This window comes from Oncorhynchus mykiss, chromosome 6, assembly GCF_057628025.1.
Source record: "Oncorhynchus mykiss isolate SJ-2025 chromosome 6, ASM5762802v1, whole genome shotgun sequence".
In the NCBI taxonomy this organism is placed as follows: domain Eukaryota; kingdom Metazoa; phylum Chordata; class Actinopteri; order Salmoniformes; family Salmonidae; genus Oncorhynchus; species Oncorhynchus mykiss.
Genome location: NC_143027.1, coordinates 19,898,899 through 19,923,421, shown reverse-complemented (window position 1 = coordinate 19,923,421; position 24,523 = coordinate 19,898,899). Strand labels below are relative to the sequence as shown.

General features: G+C 41.8%; 1 protein-coding gene across 2 annotated transcripts in view; it reads right to left on the bottom strand.

Annotated features, from left to right (window-relative positions):
- LOC110525417 (GDNF family receptor alpha-2) overlaps nt 1-24,523 on the bottom strand; it is a 66,641-nt gene that overhangs the window by 15,805 nt on the left and 26,313 nt on the right. For both annotated transcript variants that reach the window (XM_021605496.3, XM_090237174.1), the window contains exon 4: nt 15,529-15,892. In XM_021605496.3, the coding sequence (XP_021461171.2) occupies nt 15,529-15,892 (364 nt within the window). The remainder of the gene's footprint in view (nt 1-15,528; nt 15,893-24,523) is intronic.

Here is a 24,523-nt window from a genome sequence, read left to right as displayed (position 1 = left end):
GCCGCCCCAATGATTTTGACTATGCAGCCCTTGCTCCACACCCTTGCAGCATAACAAAGTTGTTTCAGAATACTGTTTACTGCGGAATCTTAAGCAGAAGGTGAGATGTTTCTGGGACTTGAGATGGTTGAGGGGTGTTGGAATCCATCTCATATCCCTGTTAATGAATAATCAAAGAATACAGGACAACAACAGTCCCATGCTTATTATATTCTGTCCTCCACATCTCAATGAGAAGTGCAGAGGCTGAGGATTTGTCTGGAGGAAATGATCAGGTAACACTCTCTGCAGCCTGGATGCACAGAATAGGCCCACGAGCAAACCCACTCTTCCTCACTTCATTACTCTGGCTCCATCTCCTTCCGCTCCCTATCAAATCACGCAGAGTGGCTCTCAAAGTGACATGTTGCGAACATCACATCTAAGCCTTGTTTCAGGGACAAGGGCTTTGTGCACCTCTTCCCCCCTCTTCTCTACAGAAAGGCTCTCATCTTCTTCCTCTCTGACTGGAACAAATTGCTTGTTCCCTATAACATCCCATCACAGCCTTTGATAAAGAGAAACTGAGGTGTGTGGAGACTGAGGGACTTCTCAGCCTAGCCATAACGCATCCTCTCTGTTCTACATCTGCAAAAACGAACAGTCATCACTAACACTTTCCATGTGGATGTTTCCATGGACAACCTGTTCATTGCTCAAAAACACTTTGGACAATAATGTGTCTGCACCAGGTGTAGAGGCTGTGGAGACGGACGGCATGTTTTTATTTTAAAAACAGTCATTTCAAGTTTAGAAAGGTGTCCGGAGTGTTTGGACAATAGTGTTCCAACATCGAGATGCAGCACATTTTATGGCTGCCACAGCTTTTCCATTATACCTTGGCAGACAGCTCACTACTGAAATGACAGGCTGTCTGCCTCTCAGATTGTTATGGCCATTTCAGACACTCAGCCCTGGGAAGTGGCAAAGGGAGCTCCCGTAGAGGTAGACTCCTTTGAAAAAGATTTGACGCTTTAAACACAGTAATTCAGTCAGTGTTGAGTGCCTATCCATCTTGCTCAACCGTAATAGAAAACTAATGGCTTTTAACATGGAATTGTATTCCTTATCGCCAACGATGACTAACATTGAGTCAAATCAGATGAATGTCTAAAAACCATTTCCTCATGAAGGAAGGGAAAATGTAAATTATCAACTGCTAAGACGTGGTGGCTATAATAGCCTCTCAACAGCGAATATCTTGGGGAAATTATATCTTTGGAAAACATCCTCTCTACATTTGCTGACATGTTTGACCATTTCAGTAATATTGGACATATTATTTTTGATTTCCTGGATAAGCACTACCATTATCATTTTACATACCTTGATATAACACTCATTTTAAGTGTATTGCTCATAGATAACTCTCCCATCCTGGCTCTAGCCTTCATTTAGGTCTAGCGACGATAAATCAAACAATTTGACATTGAATGGGCACATGATTGCAGATGTGTCTTTGCTGAGTCATAGAAACAGGGTGATAAACTTGCTCTGTGCCTTTGTGCAAACTCACAGTTAGGAAATTTGACCTAAACTTTATCAATGGCAAAGGTCATTGGTCTTTTGTCAATTCATCAGTGTTAAATGCTGATTGAAATAATAGAAGCTGACAATAGATGGGTTGATGGAAACTGACCCCTCCTGTCTCAGCCTCCAGTATTTATGCTGCAGTAGTTTATGTGTCGGGGGGCTGGGGTCAGTTTGTTATATCTGGAGTACTTCTCCTGTCCTATTCGGTGTCCTGTGTGAATCTAAGTGTGCGTTCTCTAATTCTCTCCTTCTCTCTTTCTTTCTCTCTCTCGGAGGACCTGAGCCTTAGGACCATGCCCCAGGACTATCTGACATGATGACTCCTTGCTGTCCCCAGTCCACCTGGCCGTGCTGCTGCTCCAGTTTCAACTGACCTGAGCCCTAGGACCATGCCCCAGGACTACCTGACATGATGACTCCTTGCTGTCCCCAGTCCACCTGACCGTGCTGCTGCTCCAGTTTCAACTGTTCTGCCTTATTATTATTCGACCATGCTGGTCATTTATGAACATTTAAACATCTTGGCCATGTTCTGTTATAATCTCCACCCGGCACAGCCAGAAGAGGACTGGCCACCCCACATAGCCTAGTTCCTCTCTAGGTTTCATCCTAGGTTTTGGCCTTTCTATGGAGTTTTTCCTAGCCACCGTGCTTCTACACCTGCATTGCTTGCTGTTTGGGGTTTTAGGCTGGGTTTCTGTACAGCACTTTGAGATATCAGCTGATATCTGTACGAAGGGCTATATAAATACATTTGATTTGATTTGATTTGTTCTCCATTCCATTTTTTCTTTATCTGGTGTACTGCATATGGACTATTCAACCTACAAAAGGATGAAGCATGCACATCTACAATGATGGAAAAGTCCAAAAATAAAGCATTTCAACCATATCATAACTGTCCATTTTCTTCTCAGTAAAATAAGCTTATCAAAAATATATGTCATTGTCTCAAAGTCCTGTGTTACAAGCCATTCTTGCATTGCCTTTTAGCTGGTTGCTGTTGTCCCTGGCCTTCTCTATTTAATCAGTGTCAGTGGACAGTTTCACAGCAGCTTCGGGCAATTGTCCTTTGATGGAACATCAAGAGGGCCCATTTATTTGGAAACACAAGGCTATTTGACTACATATTCATTGGGACAAGTTCTCAAGACTAAAAGGACATTTGGGCATGTGGCTTTCAGTCAAAGGCACTGCTGTGTTGCTGCAGTTCACTAAAGTTGCCTGTGCACTATAAGTACTGCTTGCAGAGAAATCAAAGTAATGAGGCTAACCATTTGATTTGACTTTATTTAATTAATCCTTTTTAATTTGGTGCTCTTCAAGTCTGATTAAACATTTATTTTGTGGTGACCAGGAAATCACAGGCAGTTCAACCTTTGTTTTCCTTCTCCCTCTGTTCGTTACTGACATCCTGCAACCCCCATATATTGTGATGTCATGAATGAATGCTAAATTAACTGTCACAAAACGCAGCAACGGCTAAGCTATTTGGTGAGGGTAAGTAGATTACTCAAGGTTATTGGCACTAATAGTCTCCAAACAAGGTAAACAAAACACTTAAACTTGGGTAAACAAATCTATTAATATATGAACTGTCCCTGAAATACAAAAGGGAGTTACACAGAATAATGATTATGAATAATTAAATAATTATCCAACACTTTAACAACATTCCTCAGTTAGGGCCCGATTCCGACCCGAGTTATGAGCACGTAAATGGAATGTAATTCCTTTTATACACTTTTCTCTCTATGCGTATTCTGATCTTGAACTTAAGCATGAGAATATTGTACTATTCACCTGCTATTCGTTTTGGGTGGAGATTGAATAAATGAAGGTGCCACAACTTCCACCGAAGGTGGCTCCTCTCCCTGTTCGGGCGGCACTCGGCGGTCGTCGTCGCCGGCTTACTAGCTGCCACTGTCTGTCTTGTGTTCACCTGTGTCTAGTTTGGCTAATCAGTGGGGTATTTAATCTCGCCCTACCCGCTAGGTTTTGTGCGGGATTGTTTGTGTTACTGTCGTTGGTTTGGGTTGCGTTTTTTTTACTGTTAAGCAGGTTTATTTTCGGGACTGTTTTTCCCTCACGTTAGTTTAGTAGAGGAGTGTTTCTCCTCTGTTTTTTTACTGGACTGCGTTGCTGTTTTCTTGTGGCTCCTTTTGTGGTCCTGTACCTGTTGTGTTCGTGGACCAGTAATAAAACGCCCTTCTTGGAATTCTTGCTCTCCTGCGTCTGACTCCACACCCACCTCTCCTCGGGAGATTCTGACAGCAGGTGTGGCGGATGTGTGTTTACAGATACCCCGTATTCTGACCTTGACTTCATTCCCTAATAATTCCACCACCTTCATGTGTGAGGAAACCATGAATAAGGTCTAGTGAACCTACAGTACCGGTTCCAAGTGGAAAAAGCATCTACTTTCTTTTTTTCTGATAGAAATAACAGCATTCTCCAGGCACTGTAATTTACAACTTATAACAGCTATTGATAAGAGCTCGGTAAATGAGTAATCCGTTTGGATAAAGGTAATTGTAAATACAAATTATACTTGTTTTAGATATATTTTTCCTTATAATCGCTGGAGACAAATGTAAAACCATGTCAACTTTCCCACAGTAAAGTTTATGAAAAGCTGTGCCATTATGCAGAATTTCAATTGTACAGCCTTTTAACTTGCAGGGATGGACACTCTCGAATGTCTACCTCGACTTTCTCTATTTCATATTTCTATCATGATAAATATTAGCCACTATCATTTTCGACCGTCAGTAGGGCTAATAACCACACATATTCAACTGTCAATTTACTGTTAGTCCCCTTCAGTTGGTATAGCCTACATTTTTATTCCATTGTTTCGTTTACCTTCATTTGCCTTCTTTATAAACGCCGTCACAGCCGTGTGTTTGTTGCTGAGGATCATTAGTAACCGATGATAATATAAAAAAGAGACCGTCTAATTAAATTGTTCTGGAGTGGAGCGCAGACCAAGCCATAAGAGTTTGAACCCGACAAATGGTACAATACTTGGCTGTGTCATCACAGCTCCATGGTTAGTGCAGGCAATAGAGGAGGATATATAATAGTGTACAATAGTTGGCTATGTACATTAATCTTCCAACATTACCATGGGTTAAAGAATTGAATGTTGAAATATTCAGAATGAATCAAACCCCCGTTTTCTTTCTTTCATGGATAAGGCTTTCAAACCTGTTTTTTATTATTCATAAATACTTTCCTAACCCTAAATAATCTACAAAATCAGAGTATTTATTAATCTATCAATTGGTGGTGAAACGGAGACAAATTAGTATATATTGAGATGTATTTCTTTCATTGAGCCCTAATATTCTGAACCCGTTCTCTCGCGGCAGGGTAGCCTAGTGGTTAGAGTGTTAGACTAGTAACTGGAAGGTTGCAAGTTCAAACCCCCGAGTTGACAAGGTACAAATCTGTCGTTCTGCCCCTGAACAGGCAGTTAACCCATTGTTCCTAGCCCTTCATTGAAAATAAGAATTTGTTCTTAACGGACTTGCCTAGTTAAATAAAGGTAAAAAAATATATATATATATTCTAGTGAGTCTTGTCAAAATTCCAACTAAAAAGGTACACTGTATTTAAAGGGATGCCTTAAGATAAATGTACTGAAAACCCTACTGAATGAAAACTCCAGGAGAAAATCTGTTGGCCAGCAAGTGGGAGGGTTTTCAGCAGTTGAATTACATTTATTCAGAGCACGCAAGGGAACCACGCCTGCAAAGCACGTTACACACCTGCATAAGGTATGTGTCGTGCTTAAGAAAGGTGTCATTTCCGAATTCCGAATTTGGCCCTTATAGAAGAGGTACTTTGAGTCAGGCTTAATCACCTTATTCCCCACGTGTACTATTTACATGAAGTTTTGGAAGCATAAATATTATATAAAATTTCTACCATGACGATGAGACTGTGGGGGTGGCTTGGCCTGTAATGATTGTAGCTTCCTCTATTCGTTCCCTCAGCGATTACAGTACACTAACTGGGAATACGGTAATCCATGTATTGAAATGATCTGCACAGCTCTCTCCTGCCCTCTCTCCAATTCCTGCTCTTATGTACAGCCAACAAGCAGAGCACGTCCTAGCTTTTGCAGAGATCTGATTAAAGCAGTGTACTGCTGTATATGAGTCATTTGTTTGCCGTGCTTGTGCAAGCCAACATTTACAGTATTACAAGTAGGTGTACTTGATTGCTTTCGTCACTTCTCATTTTAGGTAAGGCAAAGATAGAAATGTGTCCAAGCAATACACAAAGGCCTTTAAGGCTAGTGGAGAACTAAGAAAAATGCTGCCTGTGTCCTGAACAGTCTTCTGAAATGCCATCTGGGCCAATCACTTTCCTGGTTTTGATTCCCCCTCAGTGGAAACCTCTGGCTGGCCTTTTCAGTTGGATGTTGAGGTGGGGTGGGGGCCTGATGTATTGTAAGCAAAGTCCCGAGATGTACAGTATCTGGGTCAGGCTAACTGTTCAGTGATCGATAATCTCTCAGCTCCCTGCTTTGAAACCTATTGGCCAAATAACTCAATCAAAGAGCACACAGTAAAGCAAGAGGAACAGAGGAAATAAATCAAATATAGAAGTGTTGCATTGATTGTTTGGCCAATCAATAGTGTACATACAAGACTCACTGAGCTCTGCAGGGCCTACTGTTCTGGACCTAGTGTACACAGCGCACATCCAAATATAACTATCGTCACTCAGCAGACACGGCAGAGTAAACACTGTATCCATCAGCAAGGCCGAGGCAACACAGGAGGAATGCTCTGTTTGTGCAGACTGATGAAAAAACATCCGCAACGGAACTAAAGCCAGGTGTGAGAGCAGGAAACAGTCAATGCCTAGTTCTTGTACAAAGCTCTTCAGCTCTACGTAGCTCCCCCAAAGATCCGACTATGCTGGTACTGGATGTCTGTTGGCCTCTGAAGACAGGTTAGACAATTATTGCATCTGAGCTCCTAGAGTGTGTGGCTCTCCTTTTCTTTTTAAAGTGTTCTCCTCCTCTAGCCAGCACCTCACCTACACATGTGTGCATTTCTTTCGCCTCCAGATTAGCCTCTGAAGACATGGCTGGAGATCTATACCGCTGTGGCCAAACCACTGGCCTCTCCTGCCGTAGCTACAGCAGGATTGATTCTCTATCCCCACCCGTCAACTTTCAGATGAAATGGGGCTGCTCATGTATCGGCCTGTTTGGAATCAGGCAGCACTCTTGGAAGTCTGTAGTTCAATGATACACTCCTTCCATCCTGTATCCACCCATCCTTGGTATGGGGAGGCAGGAAACAGCCAATGCCTAGTTCTTGTTCACAGTGAAGAGGGCTTGAGATATTCAAGGATGTAAAGAGGCTAGGACGAGTGCGATGGCAGGGCTGCTTTACAACTGTCTTTACTTGCAGATTAATGCATATCATCTATTTTTATTAGGAACCCCATTAGCTACTATTTTATTAGCTACTATTTTATTTATTTAATTTATTAGTACTATTTTATTAGGAACCCCATTAGCTACTGCTAAAGCAGCAGCTACTCTTCCTGGGGTCGACACAAAACATAAAACATGACATAATACAGAACATTAATAAACAATAACATCTCAAAGGACAGAAGTGCATACATTTAAAATAATAATACACACATTCAAATGTTTATACCATAAAGTTCCATGCATCATACACTCATAATCATCATCAATGTTAAAGGCAATACTGCAGCCATTTACTTCCCCAATGCTTTATCTAAGCTGGCCCTGATCGCACAGCTTCAGGAAGTCCCACGATAAAATAACAGCAACAATCCCTGTCCTTGGTCCTTGTACCTTCAGCAGTCTGAAGCCAATATTGTCAGCAGATATCAAAGCTGATTTGAAAAATGAGAGTCTAAGATCCTAAACCGAGCACAAACAGGTCATGTGCAAATTAGATGGATCAAAACACAGGCATAGTACAGATGGGTAGGTGGGTAGAGATAGAGGTGACAGATCTGCCACTACCAGAATGCCTTACCGTGTGGCCAATTTGTATGGACACAAGGTTGAAATAAACAATGGGAATATTCAGTAAGACTGACTAATTGAATGAGCATCTTAGTGTCATGCTCTTGCATATCAGACATATTTGTCTTAGTAGGGGCATTGCACCCTTGTCCAGTATCTTATTATGGTCACACTGACCCACTCCTATCTTATTTCCACACATTGCACTATTGACCTCCATAGGGCGTACAACAGGGGAAGATAATAACCTCTAACAGAGTATTTCATACGCGTCACAATAAGGAAGTGCACAGCAGACACATGGGGGGTGAAAAGGTCACCCAGAGCAACTTCACCTGACCATAGATTACACAAAGCTGACGAAAAGCAATTATGAAGACAATCATAAATCGGAGGAGAGACGATGGACCTTCCACACACTAATAACACACTGCATGGATTTACTGTAAGAAAAGGGATTGGGAGTTTTTTTCTATTACGACTGAGCCTGGGAGGCCAGGAACCTCTATTCAAGTAGAATGAATGTAAAGTGACATTTCAAAATTGGACACTGCAGGAATAGTTTGAAACAGTAAACTTGAGCTAAACACAGAGGCATCATGCAAACTAACACTAAAGAGTTAAACAGCATGCCAAACTATGAATCTAACACAAATATTCTAGACTTTCAGGTACTCAACAAGAAGGTCTGATTTCATTACTACTAAAACAGGACTCAGGCGGTAAGCATAAATATCCAGTCCATTTCAAAAACTGGAGGCCTCTAACACTTCAATGTTTTGATGCGAAAATCCTGGCAAAATTCATAGCACATAGAATGAAAAAAGGTTTTTACCAGATGTTATTCAAACTGATCAGACAGGTTTTTCACATGGACAATATATTGGAGATAATATACGACAATTACTTGAAACAATTGAACATTATGAAACACCGAAGATACCAGAACTGGACTTCATAGCAAATTTAGAAAAGGCATTTGATAAAGTACAACTGGAATGTATATATAAATGCCTGGATTACTTTAAATTGAGTTGAATCTCTTATACAATGGGTTAAAGTTATGTACAGCAACCCCAGATGTAAAATAGTAAATAATGGTTACTTCTCAGAAAGTATTGAGCTTTTAAGAGGAGTAAAACAAGGCTATCCGTTGTCTGCATATCTATTTATTATGGCCATTGAAATGCTAGCTATTAAAATTACATCCAACAAGAACATTAAGGGGTTAGAAACAAAAGTGTCACCTCCCGGGTGGCACAGTGGTTAAGGGCGCTGTACTGCAGCGCCAGCTGCGCCACCAGAGACTCTGGGTTCGCGCCCAGGCTCTGTCGCGACCGGGAGGTCTGTGGGGCGACGCACAATTGGCCTAGCGTCGTCCGGGTTAGGGAGGGTTTGGCCGGTAGGAAAATCCTTGTCTCATCACGCACCAGTGACTCCTGTGGCGGGCTGGGTGCAGTGCGCGCTAGCCAAGGCTGCATGGTGTTTCCTCCGACACATTGGTGTGGCTGGCTTCCGGGTTGGATGCGCGCTGTGTTAAGAAGCAGTGCCACATGACTTTCAACTTTTGTCTCTCCCGAGCCTGAGTTGTAGCGATGAGACAAGATAGTAGCTACTAAAACAATTGGTTACCACGAAATTGGGGAGAATAAAGGGTAAAAACAACAATAATTGTGTCAATGTATGCCGATGACTCTAGTTTTTGTGTAGGGATCCGCAATCTGGATCCCTACACAGTCTCATTGAAGATCTTGATCACTATTCTAGCCTAATTACGACAATACATATTGTATTGTTAAAAAAAGTGTTTACATTACCTTGTAGTTTACCAATAAAACGGGCGAAAAAATATAAACTAACTTACCACAATTCATTTCAATAGAAAGTTGGCAAAAATAGATAAGATTCTGCAACCATGGAGAGGTTCTGCAAACATGTCTATTTATGGAAAAATCACATTGATTAATTAATTATTTGGTCTGTTCACAGTTTACTTACTTACTTACTTACTTACTACTGCCTACTCCAGATGACTCTTTAAAAAAAAAATATATTAGCAAAACATATTTCATTTTAATTGGAATGTAAAACCAGACAAAATGTGCCTTTTTATATAATGAATATGAGTTTGGGGGGCTAAAACTATTAAATATTAAAGCTTTAAACCTCTCACTAAAATCTTCCCTCATACATAAGTTATACTTGAACCCAAAACCGTTCTCCGGTAGATTATTAAGAAAGGCTCATACTTTGTTCAAAAATTGCATTTTTGCCTTTATACAGATTACAACTGAAATGTTGTTTAAAGGATCGCCCTTTCTTAAACAAGCCATACAAGCTGGTGACAATTTCAGTTTAATCCTCCAGAAAAGATAGAACAAATATTACAATTAATGTTATGGTTAAACTCAAATATACTGATTAATACAAAAACATTCTTTATGGAAAAAGTGTTTAAAAATTTTATTATATTTGTTAATGATATTATGAATAGAAATGGAGGAGTTGTGTCACATATGCAGTTATTGAAAATATACGGGAATATCTGCTCAATCCAACTTGACAACCAACTGATTGCAGCACTACCACAAGCTCCTGATGAGGTGGTGGAGGGTCTCCTGAGGGATCTCCTCCCAGACCTGGACTAAAGCATCCGCCAACTCCTGGACAGTCTGTGGTGCAACGTGGCGTTGGTGGATGGAGCGAGACATGATGTCCCAGATGTGCTCAATTGGATTCAGGTCTGGGGTACGGGCAGGCCAGTCCAAAACATCAATGCCTTCCTCTTGCAGGAACTGCTGACACACTCCAGCCACATGAGGTCTAGCATTGTCTTGCATTAGGAGGAACCCAGGGCCAACCGCACCAACATATGATCTCACAAGGGGTCTGAGGATCTCATCTCGGTACCTAATGGCAGTCAGGCTACCTCTGGCGAGCACATGGAGGGCTGTGCGGCCCCCCAAAGACATGCCACCCCACACCATGACTGACCCACCGCCAAACCGGTCATGCTGGAGGATGTTGCAGGCAGCAGAACGTTCTCCACGGCGTCTCCAGACTGTCGCGTCTGTCACATGTGCTCAGTGTGAACCGGCTTTCATCTGTGAAGAGCACAGGGCGCCAGTGGCTAATTTGCCAATCTTGGTGTTCTCTGGCAAATGCCAAACGTCCTGCACGGTGTTGGGCTGTAAGCACAACCCCCAGCTGTGGACGTCGGGCCCTCATACCACCCTCATGGAGTCTGTTTCTGACCGTTTGAGCAGACACATGCACATTTGTGGCCTGCTGGAGGTCATTTTGCAGGGCTCTGGCAGCGCTCCTACTGCTCCTCCTTGCACAAAGGCGGAGGTAGAGGTCCTGCTGCTGGGTTGATGCCCTCCTACGGCCTCCTCCACGTCTCCTGATGTACTGGCCTGTCTCCTGGTAGCGCCTCCATGCTCTGGACACTACGCTGACAGACACAGCAAACCTTCTTGCCACAGCTCGCATTGATGTGCCATCCTGGATGAGCTGCACTACCTGAGCCACTTGTGTGGGTTGTAGACTCCGTCTCATGCTACCACTAGAGTGAAAGCATCGCCAGCATTCAAAAGTGACCAAAACATCAGCCAGGAAGCATAGGAACTGAGAAGTGGTCTGTAGTCACCACCTGCAGAACCACTCCGTTATTGGGGGTGTCTTGCTAATTGCCTATAATTTCCACCTGTTGTTTATTCCATTTGCATAACAGCATGTGACATGTATTGTCAATCAGTGTTGCTTCCTAAGTGGACAGTTTGATTTCACAGAAGTGTGATTGACTTGGAGTTACATTGTGTTGTTTAAGTGTTCCCTTTATTTTTTGAGCAGTGTACATTTAAACTCAGTTTTAAACAATTCCTGACATTTAATCCTAGTAAAAATTCCCTGTCTCAGTTCAGTTAGGATCACCACTTAATTTTATGAATGTGAAATGTCAAAATAATAGTAGAGAGAATGATTTATTTCGGCTTTTATTTCTTTCATCACATTCCCAGTGGGTCAGAAGTTTACATACACTCAATTAGCATTTGGTAGCATTGCCTTTAAACTGTTAACTTGGCTACCCGGAACGTTTGACACTTCCACAAGCTTCCCACAATAAGTTGGTTGAATTTTGGCCCATTCCTCCTGAAAGAGCTGGCCTCCTTGCTCGCACACAAATTTTCAGTTCTGCCCACAAATTTGTGACATCTTCCTTGCTGAGTGGCCTTTCAGAATATGTCGATATAGGACTCGTTTTACTGTGGATATAGATACTTTTGTACCTGTTTCCTCCAGCACTTGAAGACACTTAAAGTTCTTGACATTTTCTGGATTGACGGACCTTCATGTCTTAAAGTAATGATGGGCTGTCGTTTCTCTTTGCTTATTTGAGCTGTTTTTGCCATCATTTGGACTTGGTCTTTTACCAAATAGGGCTATCTTCTGTATACCACCCCTACCCTGTCACAACACAATTCATTGGCTCAAACACGTTAAGAAGGAAAGAAATTCCACTATTTAACTTATAACAAGGCATACCTGTTAATTGAAATGCATTCCAGGTGACTACCTCATGAAAGTGGTTGAAAGAATGCCAAGAGTGTGCAAAGCTGTCATCAAGGCAAAGGGTGGCTTCTTTGAAGAATCTCAAATATAAAATATATTTGGATTTGTTTAACACTTTTTTGGTTACTACATGATTCCATATGTGTAATTTCATAGATGTGGTGTCTTCAATATTATTCTGCATGTAGAAAATAGTAAAAACAAAGAAAAAACCCTCAATGAGTAGGTGTGTCCAAACTTTTGACTGGTACTGTATTTGGTCAAGGATAGTGTGGTTTCATGAGTTAAGTGCTGTGAAAAAGTATTTGCCCCCTTTCTAATGTTCTCTTCTTTTGCATATTTTTTTATACTGAATGTTCAGATCTTCCGATTTTCAACTAAAACCTAATATTAGATAATGGGTACCTGAGTGAAAAAATAACACAATTACATATTTATTTCATTAACAAAATTATACAACACCCAATGTCCATGTGTGAAAAAGCAATTGCCAGATTTTACTGCAATGACTCAAACCAAACACTTCCTGTAGTTGTTGATCAGTGTTTCATGTCGCTGGGGAGGAATTTTGGCCGACTATTCCATGCAGAACAGCTGTAACTCAGCAAAAGGTGTGGATTTTCAAGCATGAACTGCTCGTTGCAAGTCCTGCCACAACATCTCATTTGGGATTAGGTCTTGACTTCCAAAACGTAAAATTAGTACATTTTTTGCCATTTTCATGTAGATTTGATTGTGTGTTTTGGATCATTGTCTTGCTGCATGACCCAGCTTCAGCTCACAGACAGATGGCCTGACATTCTCCTGTAAAATTCTCTGATACAGAGCAGAATTCATGGTTCCTTCTATTAAGGCAAGTCATCCAGGTCCTGAGGCAGCAAAGCAGCCCCAACCCATCACACCACCATGCTTGACTGTTGGTATGAGGTATTATTGTGGAATACAGTTTTTGGTTTTCGCCTGGCATAATGGGACCCATGTCGAAAAAAAATATATGTGTTTGTTTTCTTCCAGACCCCCCAAAAAAAGGTATTCTGATGTGATTTAATCATTGACATGGACTCAGAACATCCAATTTCGTTGTTTCTCTATGAACAATTGTACAAACTTCAAACCAAGAAAAATTAAAAACTGAGAACATAATTTGGGAAAAGAAAAACCATAGTGCACTACTTTCTCTTGTACACTAAGGACCCAGGGAAGAGTTGGAGGGGAGAGGAGCTCTGTCAAGTTCTGTCAAGGGTCATGTCAGGATGAGCCTGCAGGAAGGGTACCACATGAGGGAGGAGGATGTCTTCCCTGTAACACACAGCATTGAGATTGCCTGCAATGACAACAAGCCCAGTCCGATGATGCTGTGACACACCGTCCCAGACCATGACGGACCCTCCACCTCCAAATCGATCCCGCTCCAGAGTACAGGCCTCGGTGTAACGCTCATTCCTTCGACGATAAACGCAAATCTGACCATCACCCCTGGTGAGAGAAAACCGCAACTCGTCAGTGAAGAGCACTTTTTGCCAGTCCTGTCTGGTTCAGCGACGGTGGGTTTGTGCCCATAGATGACATTGTTGCCGGTGATGTCTGGTGAAGACGTGCCTTACAACAGGCCTACAAGCCCTCAATCCAGCCTCTCTCTGCCTATTGCGGACAGTCTGAGCACTGATGGAGGGATTGTGTGTTCCTGGTGTAACTCAGGCATTTGTTGTTGCCATCCTGTACCTGTCCCGCAGGTGTGATGTTCGGATGTGCCGATCCTGTGCAGGTGTTGTTACACGTGGTCTGCCACTGTGAGGATGATCAGGTTTCCGTCCTGTCTCCTTGTAGTGCTGTCTTAGGCATCTCACGTACAGACATTGCAATGTATTGCTCTGGCCACATCTGCAGTCCTCATGCCTCCTTGCAGCATGTCTAAGATGCAATAAAACTGTCCTTCTTTAGACTAGTTGAGTATCTGGAGCATCAGTATTTGTAGGTTCGATTACAGGCTCAAAATATCCAGAAACAAATACTTTTCTTCTGAAAATCGTCAGCCTATTCCTGCTCTCAGAAATTAAGGCTCTTCCATGCGAGAAATCGCCAAGAAACTGAAGATCTTGTACACACCGCTGTGTACTACACCCTTCACAGAACAGCGCAAACTGGCTCTAACCAGAATAGAAAGAGGAGTTGGAGGCCCCGGTGCATAACTGAGCAAGAGGACAAGTACATTAGAGTGTCTAGTTTTAGAAACAAATGCCTCACAAGTCCTCAACTGGCAGCTTCATTAAATAGTACCCACAAAACACCAGTCTCAACATCAACTTAAGGCGATGCTGAACACTGAAATCTAAAGTTTAGGATGTCACAGGAGGAGATTGCAGTCCAACATTCTTTATCTGATCTTCTTTTCCTATTTACCATATATAAGGGTATATAAGAGTATGATAAATTCATTTCAGCAATACCTGCATTTGGCCAATAGCTCGCTCACTGAGGCACGTACGCACATATGCATGTAGGGCAGCAGATAGCCTAGTGGTTAGAGCGTTGGGCTTGTCAAACAAAAGGTAACTAGTTCAAATACCTGAATCGACAAAGTGAAAACCCTGACAATGTGCCAGTGAGGAATGCACTTAACCCTAATTTGTTTCAGGGGTGCTGTATTACTATGACTTACAACACATTTCCCTGCACCTATTTGGTGTGTGATAATGAAAACATATTTTTTGATAAGTGGACGCTGCACCCCTCAAACACATTAAATAGATGCCTGAAAAAGACAGATCCTCTGGTGGGTGGGGCATGTGCGCTGCTAGTTTATACTGTTGTGGGGCAGGCCAGTAACCAGAGGGTTGCCCGTTCAAAAAGCTAGGCTGACGGCTGCACCCTTGAACAAGTCACTTAACCCCTAACCTGCTCCAGAGGCGCTGCTCTTCGGCTGCTCCTATGCTTCTTTCAGCTTTGTGTGTCATGTCGTGTCTGGACGATTGGCAATTAAAGAACAAAAATAAACCTTTCAGTTTTTAATGGACAACAAAGTTGTACCAGTATGTTAACATTTGTTGATGTTACACTTTAAGATACAGTGCCTTCAGAAAGTATTCACACCCCTTGACTTTTTTTGTGTTGTTTTGTTACAAGGTGGGATTAAAACTTATTTAATTGTCTTTTTTTTTGTAAACGATCTACACAAAATACTCTGTAATGTCAAAGTGGAAGAAAAATTCTAATGTTTGTAAAAAAATATATATGAAAAATAAAACACTAATATATTTTGATTACAACACTTTCAACCTTCTGAGTCAATACTTTTTTTATATGGAAGTATGGACACACACACACAGACAAATCCCCACTCATAAAACTCTTACCTGCAGAGGGGGTCTTGGCGGCAGTTCTTCCTTAGCTCCAGGCAGTAGGGTTTGACTTTGTCCTCGAAGGAGCAGAGGGGCACGATGGTCTGCCTCCTCCGTTCAGCACAGCCCAGGTCCTGGCAGGGGCAGAAGAGCAGCTGGTGGCTGTAGTCGGTGGGCACACGGTCCAGGAACTGCCTCAGGGCCTTGTGACAGCGCTTACGGTTACACGGTTCCCCTTTGCTGCAAGTGGCAATGTAGGTGGAGCGCTGTTTCTTACAGGTGTTGTTGAGGTTGCAGGCCTTCGCTGCGTCCAGGCACGGGTTACAAGTCTTGCTGGGGTCAGAGCAGGTGTTGGCTTTAGGGGTGACAGTGTGCATCCCTGCAGAGAAGGGGGAAGGGGAGCATTGGAAAAATAATCTGCACTTAACTACAATGCCTTGCGAAAGTATTCGGCCGCCTTGAACTTTGCGACCTTTTGCCACATTTCAGGCTTCAAACATAAAGATATAAAACTGTATTTTTTGTGAAGAATCAACAACAAGTGGGACACAATCATGAAGTGGAACAACATTTATTGGATATTTCAAACTTTTTTAACAAATCAAAAACTGAAAAATTGGGCGTGCAAAATTATTCAGCCCCTTTACTTTCAGTGCAGCAAACTCTCTCCAGAAGTTCAGTGAGGATCTCTGAATGATCCAATGTTGACCTAAATGACTAATGATGATAAATACAATCCACCTGTGTGTAATCAAGTCTCCGTATAAATGCACCTGCACTGTGATAGTCTCAGAGGTCCGTTAAAAGCGCAGAGAGCATCATGAAGAACAAGGAACACACCAGGCAGGTCCGAGATACTGTTGTGAAGAAGTTTAAAGCCGGATTTGGATACAAAAAGATTTCCCAAGCTTTAAACATCCCAAGGAGCACTGTGCAAGCGATAATATTGAAATGGAAGGAGTATCAGACCACTGCAAATCTACCAACACCTGGCCGTCCCTCTAAACTTTCAGCTCATACAAGGAGAAGACTGATCAGAGATGCAGCCAAGAGGCCCATGATCACTCTGGATGAACTGCAGAGATCTACAGCTGAGGTGGGAGACTCTGTCCATAGGACAACAATCAGTCGTATATTGCACAAATCTGGCCTTTATGGAAGAGTGGCAAGAAGAAAGCCATTTCTTAAAGATATCCATAAAAAGTGTTGTTTAAAGTTTGCCACAAGCTACCTGGGAGAACACACCAAACATGTGGAAGAAGGTGCTCTGGTCAGATGAAACCAAAATTGAACTTTTTGCCAACAATGCAAAACGTTATGTTTGGCGTAAAAGCAACACAGCTCATCACCCTGGACACACCATCCCCACTGTCAAACATGGTGGTGGCAGCATCATGGTTTGGGCCTGCTTTTCTTCAGCAGGGACAGGGAAGATGGTTAAAATTGATGGGAAGATGGATGGAGCCAAATACAGGACCATTCTGGAAGAAAACCTGATGGAGTCTGCAAAAGACCTGAGACTGGGATGGAGATTTGTCTTCCAACAAGACAATGATCCAAAACATAAAGCAAAATCTACAATGGAATGGTTCAAAAATAAACATATCCAGGTGTTAGAATGGCCAAGTCAAAGTCCAGACCTGAATCCAATCGAGAATCTGTGGAAAGAACTGAAAACTGCTGTTTACAAATGCTCTCCATCCAACCTCACTGAGCTCGAGCTGTTTTGCAAGGAGGAATGGGAAAAAATTTCAGTCTCTCGATGTGCAAAACTGATAGAGGCATACCCCAAGCGACTTACAGCTGTAATCGCAGCAAAAGGTGGCGCTACAAAGTATTAACTTAAGGGGGCTGAATAATTTTGCACGCCCAATTTTTCAGTTTTTGATTTGTTAAAAAAAGTTTGAAATATCCAATAAATGTCGTTCCACTTCATGATTGTGTCCCACTTGTTGTTGATTCTTCACAAAAAAATACAGTTTTAGATCTTTATGTTTGAAGCCTGAAATGTGGCAAAGGGACGCAAAGTTCAAGGGGGCCGAATACTTTCGCAAGGCACTGTATCTATTGCAAAGCTGTGTTGTTATTACGAGTCTGACCTATAGCATTTCTTAACTGGCTCGTGACAAAATTATTTGGACACCATCATGATATCACATAACACAAGTTAAATTGATGTGCTCCGACTACTTATGACCATTTATGTTGTCAAGTTTGTGAGTGCTGAAAGTGGGCTTCATGATGATGGTCTTAGTGCTCTCCCTATGCTAGGGGTTATTCAATATCATATATTTTTTCCAAGCCAACGCCAAGCCATCTGAGACTTGGATAGCTCACCTATATCCATTCTTACTGAATAATTGATTTGGAGAGGCCTTGAGTGAAATGTGAATGAATAAAGTTGATTCTGCTCATGTGATTGCTTCATGTCTCCCTGGATTCTTCCCACCACTAAGAAAGAACATGATGTACCACTGTAACTAAACACCATAACACAGACCTTGATACTGTTTACAACATGTGAATTAGATGTCTTGTTGCTTATTGACATGTGTAATTGGTTTGTGAGTATGGAATATTAAACCCAGGAGCTCAAGGACATGGGAAAGGCTCACTGTGCTGCAGTATTGTGGCCTATTGGACAGTTTAAGTGGCAGATGAACCATTTCCTTTACTTACTGTGATCACACCATGTCATCTAGATATTGTAGAAAACAGAAGTCAATAAATGTGCATAGTCTGAGAGCAGTTTGGACTGGTGGTGGTGGTACATGCCCATCTGCTTTTGAGATATCACTAATAAAAGAGTATCACACTCACTCACATTCCGCTTCCCTTGTACTTAGACTGTATCAGAGAACATAACCTCCCTCTTCCTGTAGATTATGGTATTTCAGAGGGTGCGCTGGCTTGGTGACATCCAGGGAGATTCATCTCTTATTCAACAGAACCAATCTCACTCTGTGTCTATCACGCAGCAATGAGGAAAAACCTTTCCGATGGACTGCATGAGCAGCTGTACTGTCTGTAAGTGGTGAATCACAGATGATCAATCCTAGAAATGCCATGCACAGAATGGACATCACACAAACACGGAGCATTTATATCCAGGATTAACCACGTTTTACCCAAAAGGCTCAGGTTTTTCTGTTTCCATCTAAGCAGGCTGGCACCCGTGTCTCACTGGACCTGCTCTCACCTGGGGCCAACGCCAGGCCACTGGTACATTCCAGCTTGCATTTACATAACAATGACTAACTTTAACACCTTCTCACAAAGCAACCATTTTGATTATGCAGAGGTTGTTGTCACCCCTAGCTATGGAAACACAATTTCATTAGTATAACTTATAACATCAAATCAAATTGTATTAGTCACATGCGCAGAATACAACAGGTCTAGTAGACCTTACAGTGAAATGCTTACTTACGAGACCCTATCCAACAATGCAGTTTCAAAAAAATACAGATAAGAATAAGAGATAAAATAAACAATTATAGAGCAGCAGTGAAATAACAATGAGACTATATACATGGGGGTACCGATACAGAGTCAATGTGAAGGGGGCACCGGTTATTGGAAGTAGTATGTACATGTAGGTAGAGTTATTAAAGTGACTATGCATAGATGACAACAGGGGTGAGTGGGGGAGGGGGGGGGGGTTCACTACAAATAGTCAGGGTAGCCATTTGACTAGATTTTCAGCAGTCTTATGGCTTGGCGGTAGAAGCTGTTTCGAAGCCTCTTGGACCTAGACTTGGCACTCTGGTACCGCTTGCCGTGTGGTACTAGAGAGAACAGTCTATGACTTAGGTGGCTGGAGTCTTTGACAATTTTTAGAGCCTTCCTCTGACACCGCCTGGTATAGAGGTCCTGGATGGCAGGATGCTTGGCCCCGGTGATGTACTGGGCCATTCGCACTACCCTCTGTAGTGACTTGCGGTCGGAGGTTGAGCAGTTGCCATACCAGGCAGTGAATGCAAACCAGTCAGCTCTCGATGTGTATAGAGTGTATACACTAGTGGAACAGGTGTTACAGTCAAAAGAGCAACAGAACCCCAAAAAAGCAAATTCTCTTTTTCAACCACATGGACACAACTTCCTGTCGATAGGGGGAAAATGAAAAGGGGGATTCCATTTAGTAAAGATTGGAAAACATTTTTGATTTGTTAGCTTCGTCTTTATCCCTCATTCACCAAGGCTGCCCCCAGGAGGAGAACATGCTAGGTCAAGGGCTGTGGGATGATCTGTGATGATCTTTATGTACGCCCATGAATCAACATCATACACATCAGCTACCACAGCAAGAGAAATCACTGCAACACTTAACAAAGAGCTACTGTCAGTTTTAGAATGGATTATTAGTAATAAGTGATAAATAACAAACTAAAAGCATTGTATTTGGGACAAATCATTAGTTAAACCCTAAACCTCATCTAAATCTAGTAAAGTATAATGTTCCGATTGAGCAAGTTGAGGAGAATAAACTGCTTGGTGTGTAACTCTCAATTGTAAGCTAACATTGTCAAAACATATTGATTCAACAGTTGCTAAAATATGGAGAGGTCTGTCCAAGATAATGTGCTGCTCTGCTTTCTTGACATCACAATCAACCAAACAAGTCCCATAGGCTGGACTACTGCCCACTTATATGGTCAAGTGCTGCAACAAAGGACATAGGCAAATTACAGTTGGCCCAGAACAGAGCACGGGGGGCTAATATCAACAACATGCATATCAATTTCTTCTGGCTCAAACTAGAGTAGAGATTGGCTGCATCATTGCAGGTCTTTGTAAGAGGTATTGACGTACCGAACTGTCTGTTCAATCGCAGCTCAGACACACATACATAACCCACAAGACTTGCCACCAGAGGTCTCTTCACAGTCCCCAAGTCCAGAACAGAGGCTAGGAAGCACACTGTAATATAGAGCCATGACTATATGTAACTGTCTTCCACCTCAGGTAATTCAAGCTAGCAGTAAAATCGGAATTTAAAAAAACAGATAAAACAACACCTCACAGCACAATGCGGACTGTGAGAGACGCACACTAACACACATACTCTAAAACACCCACTCTACACGCACCCACACATTATTCTTAGTAATGTAATGTAGTATTGAAATGTAAGAATGGAGCAATGTACATTTGTATAATGCACAATGGTTTGTATAATGTTTTATCTCTGTTTGGACCCCAGGAAGAGTAGCTGCTACCTTGGCAACAGCTAATAGGGATCCTAATAAAATACTAATACTAAATACTAGATTGGACTCCAAAGAAATGCTGATATTAGCAGCAGGGAATGAGGCCAAACTGGGCCAAACCTGGCCAAAGCGGTCCAGAACCAGGCCAGTCCAGCTGGAGGGGTGTTTTGGGGGTGCTGTCCAAAGGCGCTACACATAACAGTGATGGATTGCAGCACCTAAATCTCCTCTGGCCATCTGCAGCCTGTAATGTGGGGCACAGGGGTTCCAGGATAAAAACTAAATAAGAGAAGGAAGAGGCACAAATATTTATTTATTTATCTGACCAAGCAGTGAGGTTTTACTTTTTCTGATTGGGGAGAAGAGATTGAATTGGGTACTCAAAGCAGAGAGATATCCTGACACAAAGGTCCTCTACATATAATCAGAGAGAGTAGCTGGATGGAAGATATATTGTTACAGAAAAATAAAAAATGTCTAGTGCATTATGAAAGGTTTTGCCTATACACCTTTCAGTAATGCAAGAAGGGTGATTCTGATATCTCTTTCGGTGTAGTCCCATTGCTGCACACAGCAGATACAGCCAGTCTTGGGAAACCTCTTGGAATGGCCTCACCATCACAATACCCAGAGTCTTCTGCTGTATTAAGTCATCCTGGAAATAGAGGGCTGTGTCCTGATTATTCCAGTTCATCGAAGATATTCACTGTGGGACAACAACTGTTTATCTGCATGTTGCTGCATTGAAATAAACCTTTGTTGGTGGTGACTGTTACAATGTGGCTCTGTTGATGCATCTTTGCATGCAAGTCAGAGGCATGTTTATCATGCAGTGCAGGCTATGTAGCAACATGTGTGACTTTAATTGGTTTTTGGCAAGCACAAAAATATACACTGAATTTCTTTTATGATATCCCCGCTCTTTGACTGGGCTATAAACAGGGTTATAATAGGGCGTTCGTCCACAGTGCTCATAAATTAAAACTATGTGATGGCCATCTCCTGAAAAGCACAGTGCAGTAAGTACAGCCCAGTCAAGGGATCTGGATTTACACATTTTCCAGAGTAAGGGATCTTCCTTCCACAGTAATTGCTCTCTCTCTCCATTATTTGAAACCTGCATTTCATATATCATCCTGGACTCCGGGGAGCAGGAGTTCAGTACAGGTTAGAGTGGGGCTCTTGGCTTCAGGTATGCTCACTGTAATTAGGATGGGTGCCAAAGTTTGGATTTAATATAGCCCTTGGTGAGTGTGCAGGGGCTTGCTAGAAAGTCTTTAGTCCATACCCCTGGGAGCATGTCAAGCATTTCCATGTCAAAGGATTCATCCGTGTTTTAGCTCAGGCTTGTGTCACAGCAAGGTTTCCAGTGGCCAGGGATTGCCTTGACTACACACTACTACATTTGCCTACAGAAAGCCTGACTGCCCATGTTTGGGATCTGCTATGGTATCAGTAGGAAAGCTGTTTTATAAGATGTAGTATGTGCTCTAAGAAGATAATGGCTGCTTTACCAGAAATGTTTCCCAAATTTGACAATCATTCATATCAAACCTGAGACAAATATCATTGCAGCAGAAATATGCAAGTTAGTCGATTCACGTATTCCCCAAACATTAGTGTAGAATGTCTAATTGTACCAACAAAACCGACTAATGAGGGTTGCCAGGCCCTTGTTTGGAGGATTATTCAGTATTCTATTTAATACCACCTTCTTAGAATAAAGCTGACTGCACAAACAACTAATACGTTACCCTTAGACCCCCAACACTCATTAAGTGTCCATGGAGAAAACAAAGAGGCAACTGTGAGCTAATTGTAAATGTAAACGGATTATAACTACACATAGTACAGCAGCGGAACAACGACAGTACTCTAGCACACATCAGGGCAACATTGTCTTTGACAATGAAACAGTCATTGTTATGAGGGTAAGGTGAGGACGTCTAGCATTGGGCTGCATGCTGATCCTTTTTCCCCAGCTGTAGAAATAGGTTTCTGAACTGAATTAGTTGATGGGCATGTGGAACAGAGAGGTGAGAGGATTATTAGGCCGAGTAAGAAGGTCTAACTAAGGGGAGTCAAACTCAACTTCTGGAGGGCCGGTGTGGGCTGCTTTTTTTTTAATCCTGGAATCTGCACAGAAAAGTGAATTAACTCAAAATTGGGTCACAAGGACAGAGTAATTTGCGTACAATAAAATAGAAATTACATTCAATTATATACTTGTATGCTATGGGATATTTCATAATATGACAATCATTTTCATCTGGGCTTTGATTAGGGGCCAACCGGTTGAGGTGGAAAAATGATACGAGTGCTATCCAATATCCATCACAATGCCCAAGAGTAAGACTATGTTCTTGTACAACTTGAAGTAAGAAAATGGTGGACTTGTGAGAGTTGACTTGGTAAAGCAGACTGGCATTCTCCTCTCTGTCAGTCGCTTTGTTGCTTTGCCCTGTGTTCATTTGGAGATACAGTGGAGTGGTTTTTTTTCTCATCAATGTTTTCCCCCCTTATCTCTCTCACTATAAACTCTTGAAGTTGTAGAGATTATTTTTCAATTTTCTAACCTTCCTCCTGGAGAGTGTTTTTCACCATCCTCATCAACACAGCAAGATATCACATTCCCTGAGCTTCGGTTCAGTTTACCGTTTTATACGTGATTAAGCACACTTTTGTGCAGTTGAAATCAAAGGGAAAAGTATTTCAGAGAACAACTGTGTAATTACTTATATGTTTGCCAATGGGCTTTTACCACTACCACAATCAATGATTCTGTCCTCAAATGATAAATAATAAGTAACCTAGGGCTAGAGGCTAAATGGATTTAGGAGAGCAAATCAGATTTTTCACCTTTGAAAGAGTGTAGGAAACATTTGTAACAAAAATTGACATATTAATGAGTCTCAGACACATTTTAACATGTTTCAAATGAGCTGAAAAATAACCAAGACGTAAGCTACCTGAGCTCCAACAATTTTAGTACTATAGAGTAAAGAAAAGCAGATGGCCTTCTTAACAATCTAAAACGCCAAGGTATTCAAAGCAACTTCCAATTTATATTTTGTCTGGTGCTCTCCTTTTTTGATATATCAAACCAGTATATTTTCAAACAACCATGTCATTTGCTGACTTCAAGCTAAAGGGATTATGCAAAAAGCATGTCTTTCTTGTACCTCCAAGATATGAAACAAAGCATGAGGCATCGGCCAGGAAAAGCAAATGTGGCATCTCTGCTGTATACTGCTTTTGGCAAATGAGGCTGGATCATCCTCTGGCAATTTCTGTAGGAACTGGATGAAAGAAAATGATTGGATTTTCAAGTGACTATATCCTATATCTCCTATAGCTGTGGCAATGGCCCTGCGATCCTCCAATCTAACCTTCATTTTTTTTTTGCTATGTCTTATAATAAGATCTGCATTGATTAGTAATGCCCTCTCAGTAACAACCAGATAATTAAATGTGAGCAATAGTTCCCATGCTGAATAATTGCTTTGTAATTAGTAAACCAAATAGGAAATCAAACTGAAAGGAAAATCTATAGATGGGAATATGGAGGCAAATACATGGGTTTATGTAAGCAAGACCCCCCCTTGGAGAACCAAGGAATATAAAGAGGATAAAAGCCTTAAAGAGGCTGAATGGAACTTTTGGCTTTGGGGCTGTTGAGACAGAAAGGAGTTGCCCAAATGGACAAAAAATGTTATCCATAAAATACCTAATTGGAGAGAAACGGGCAAACCGCTTCCCTCAGCCATGAGCAATTTTTTTTTCTTCATGAAATAAGAAAT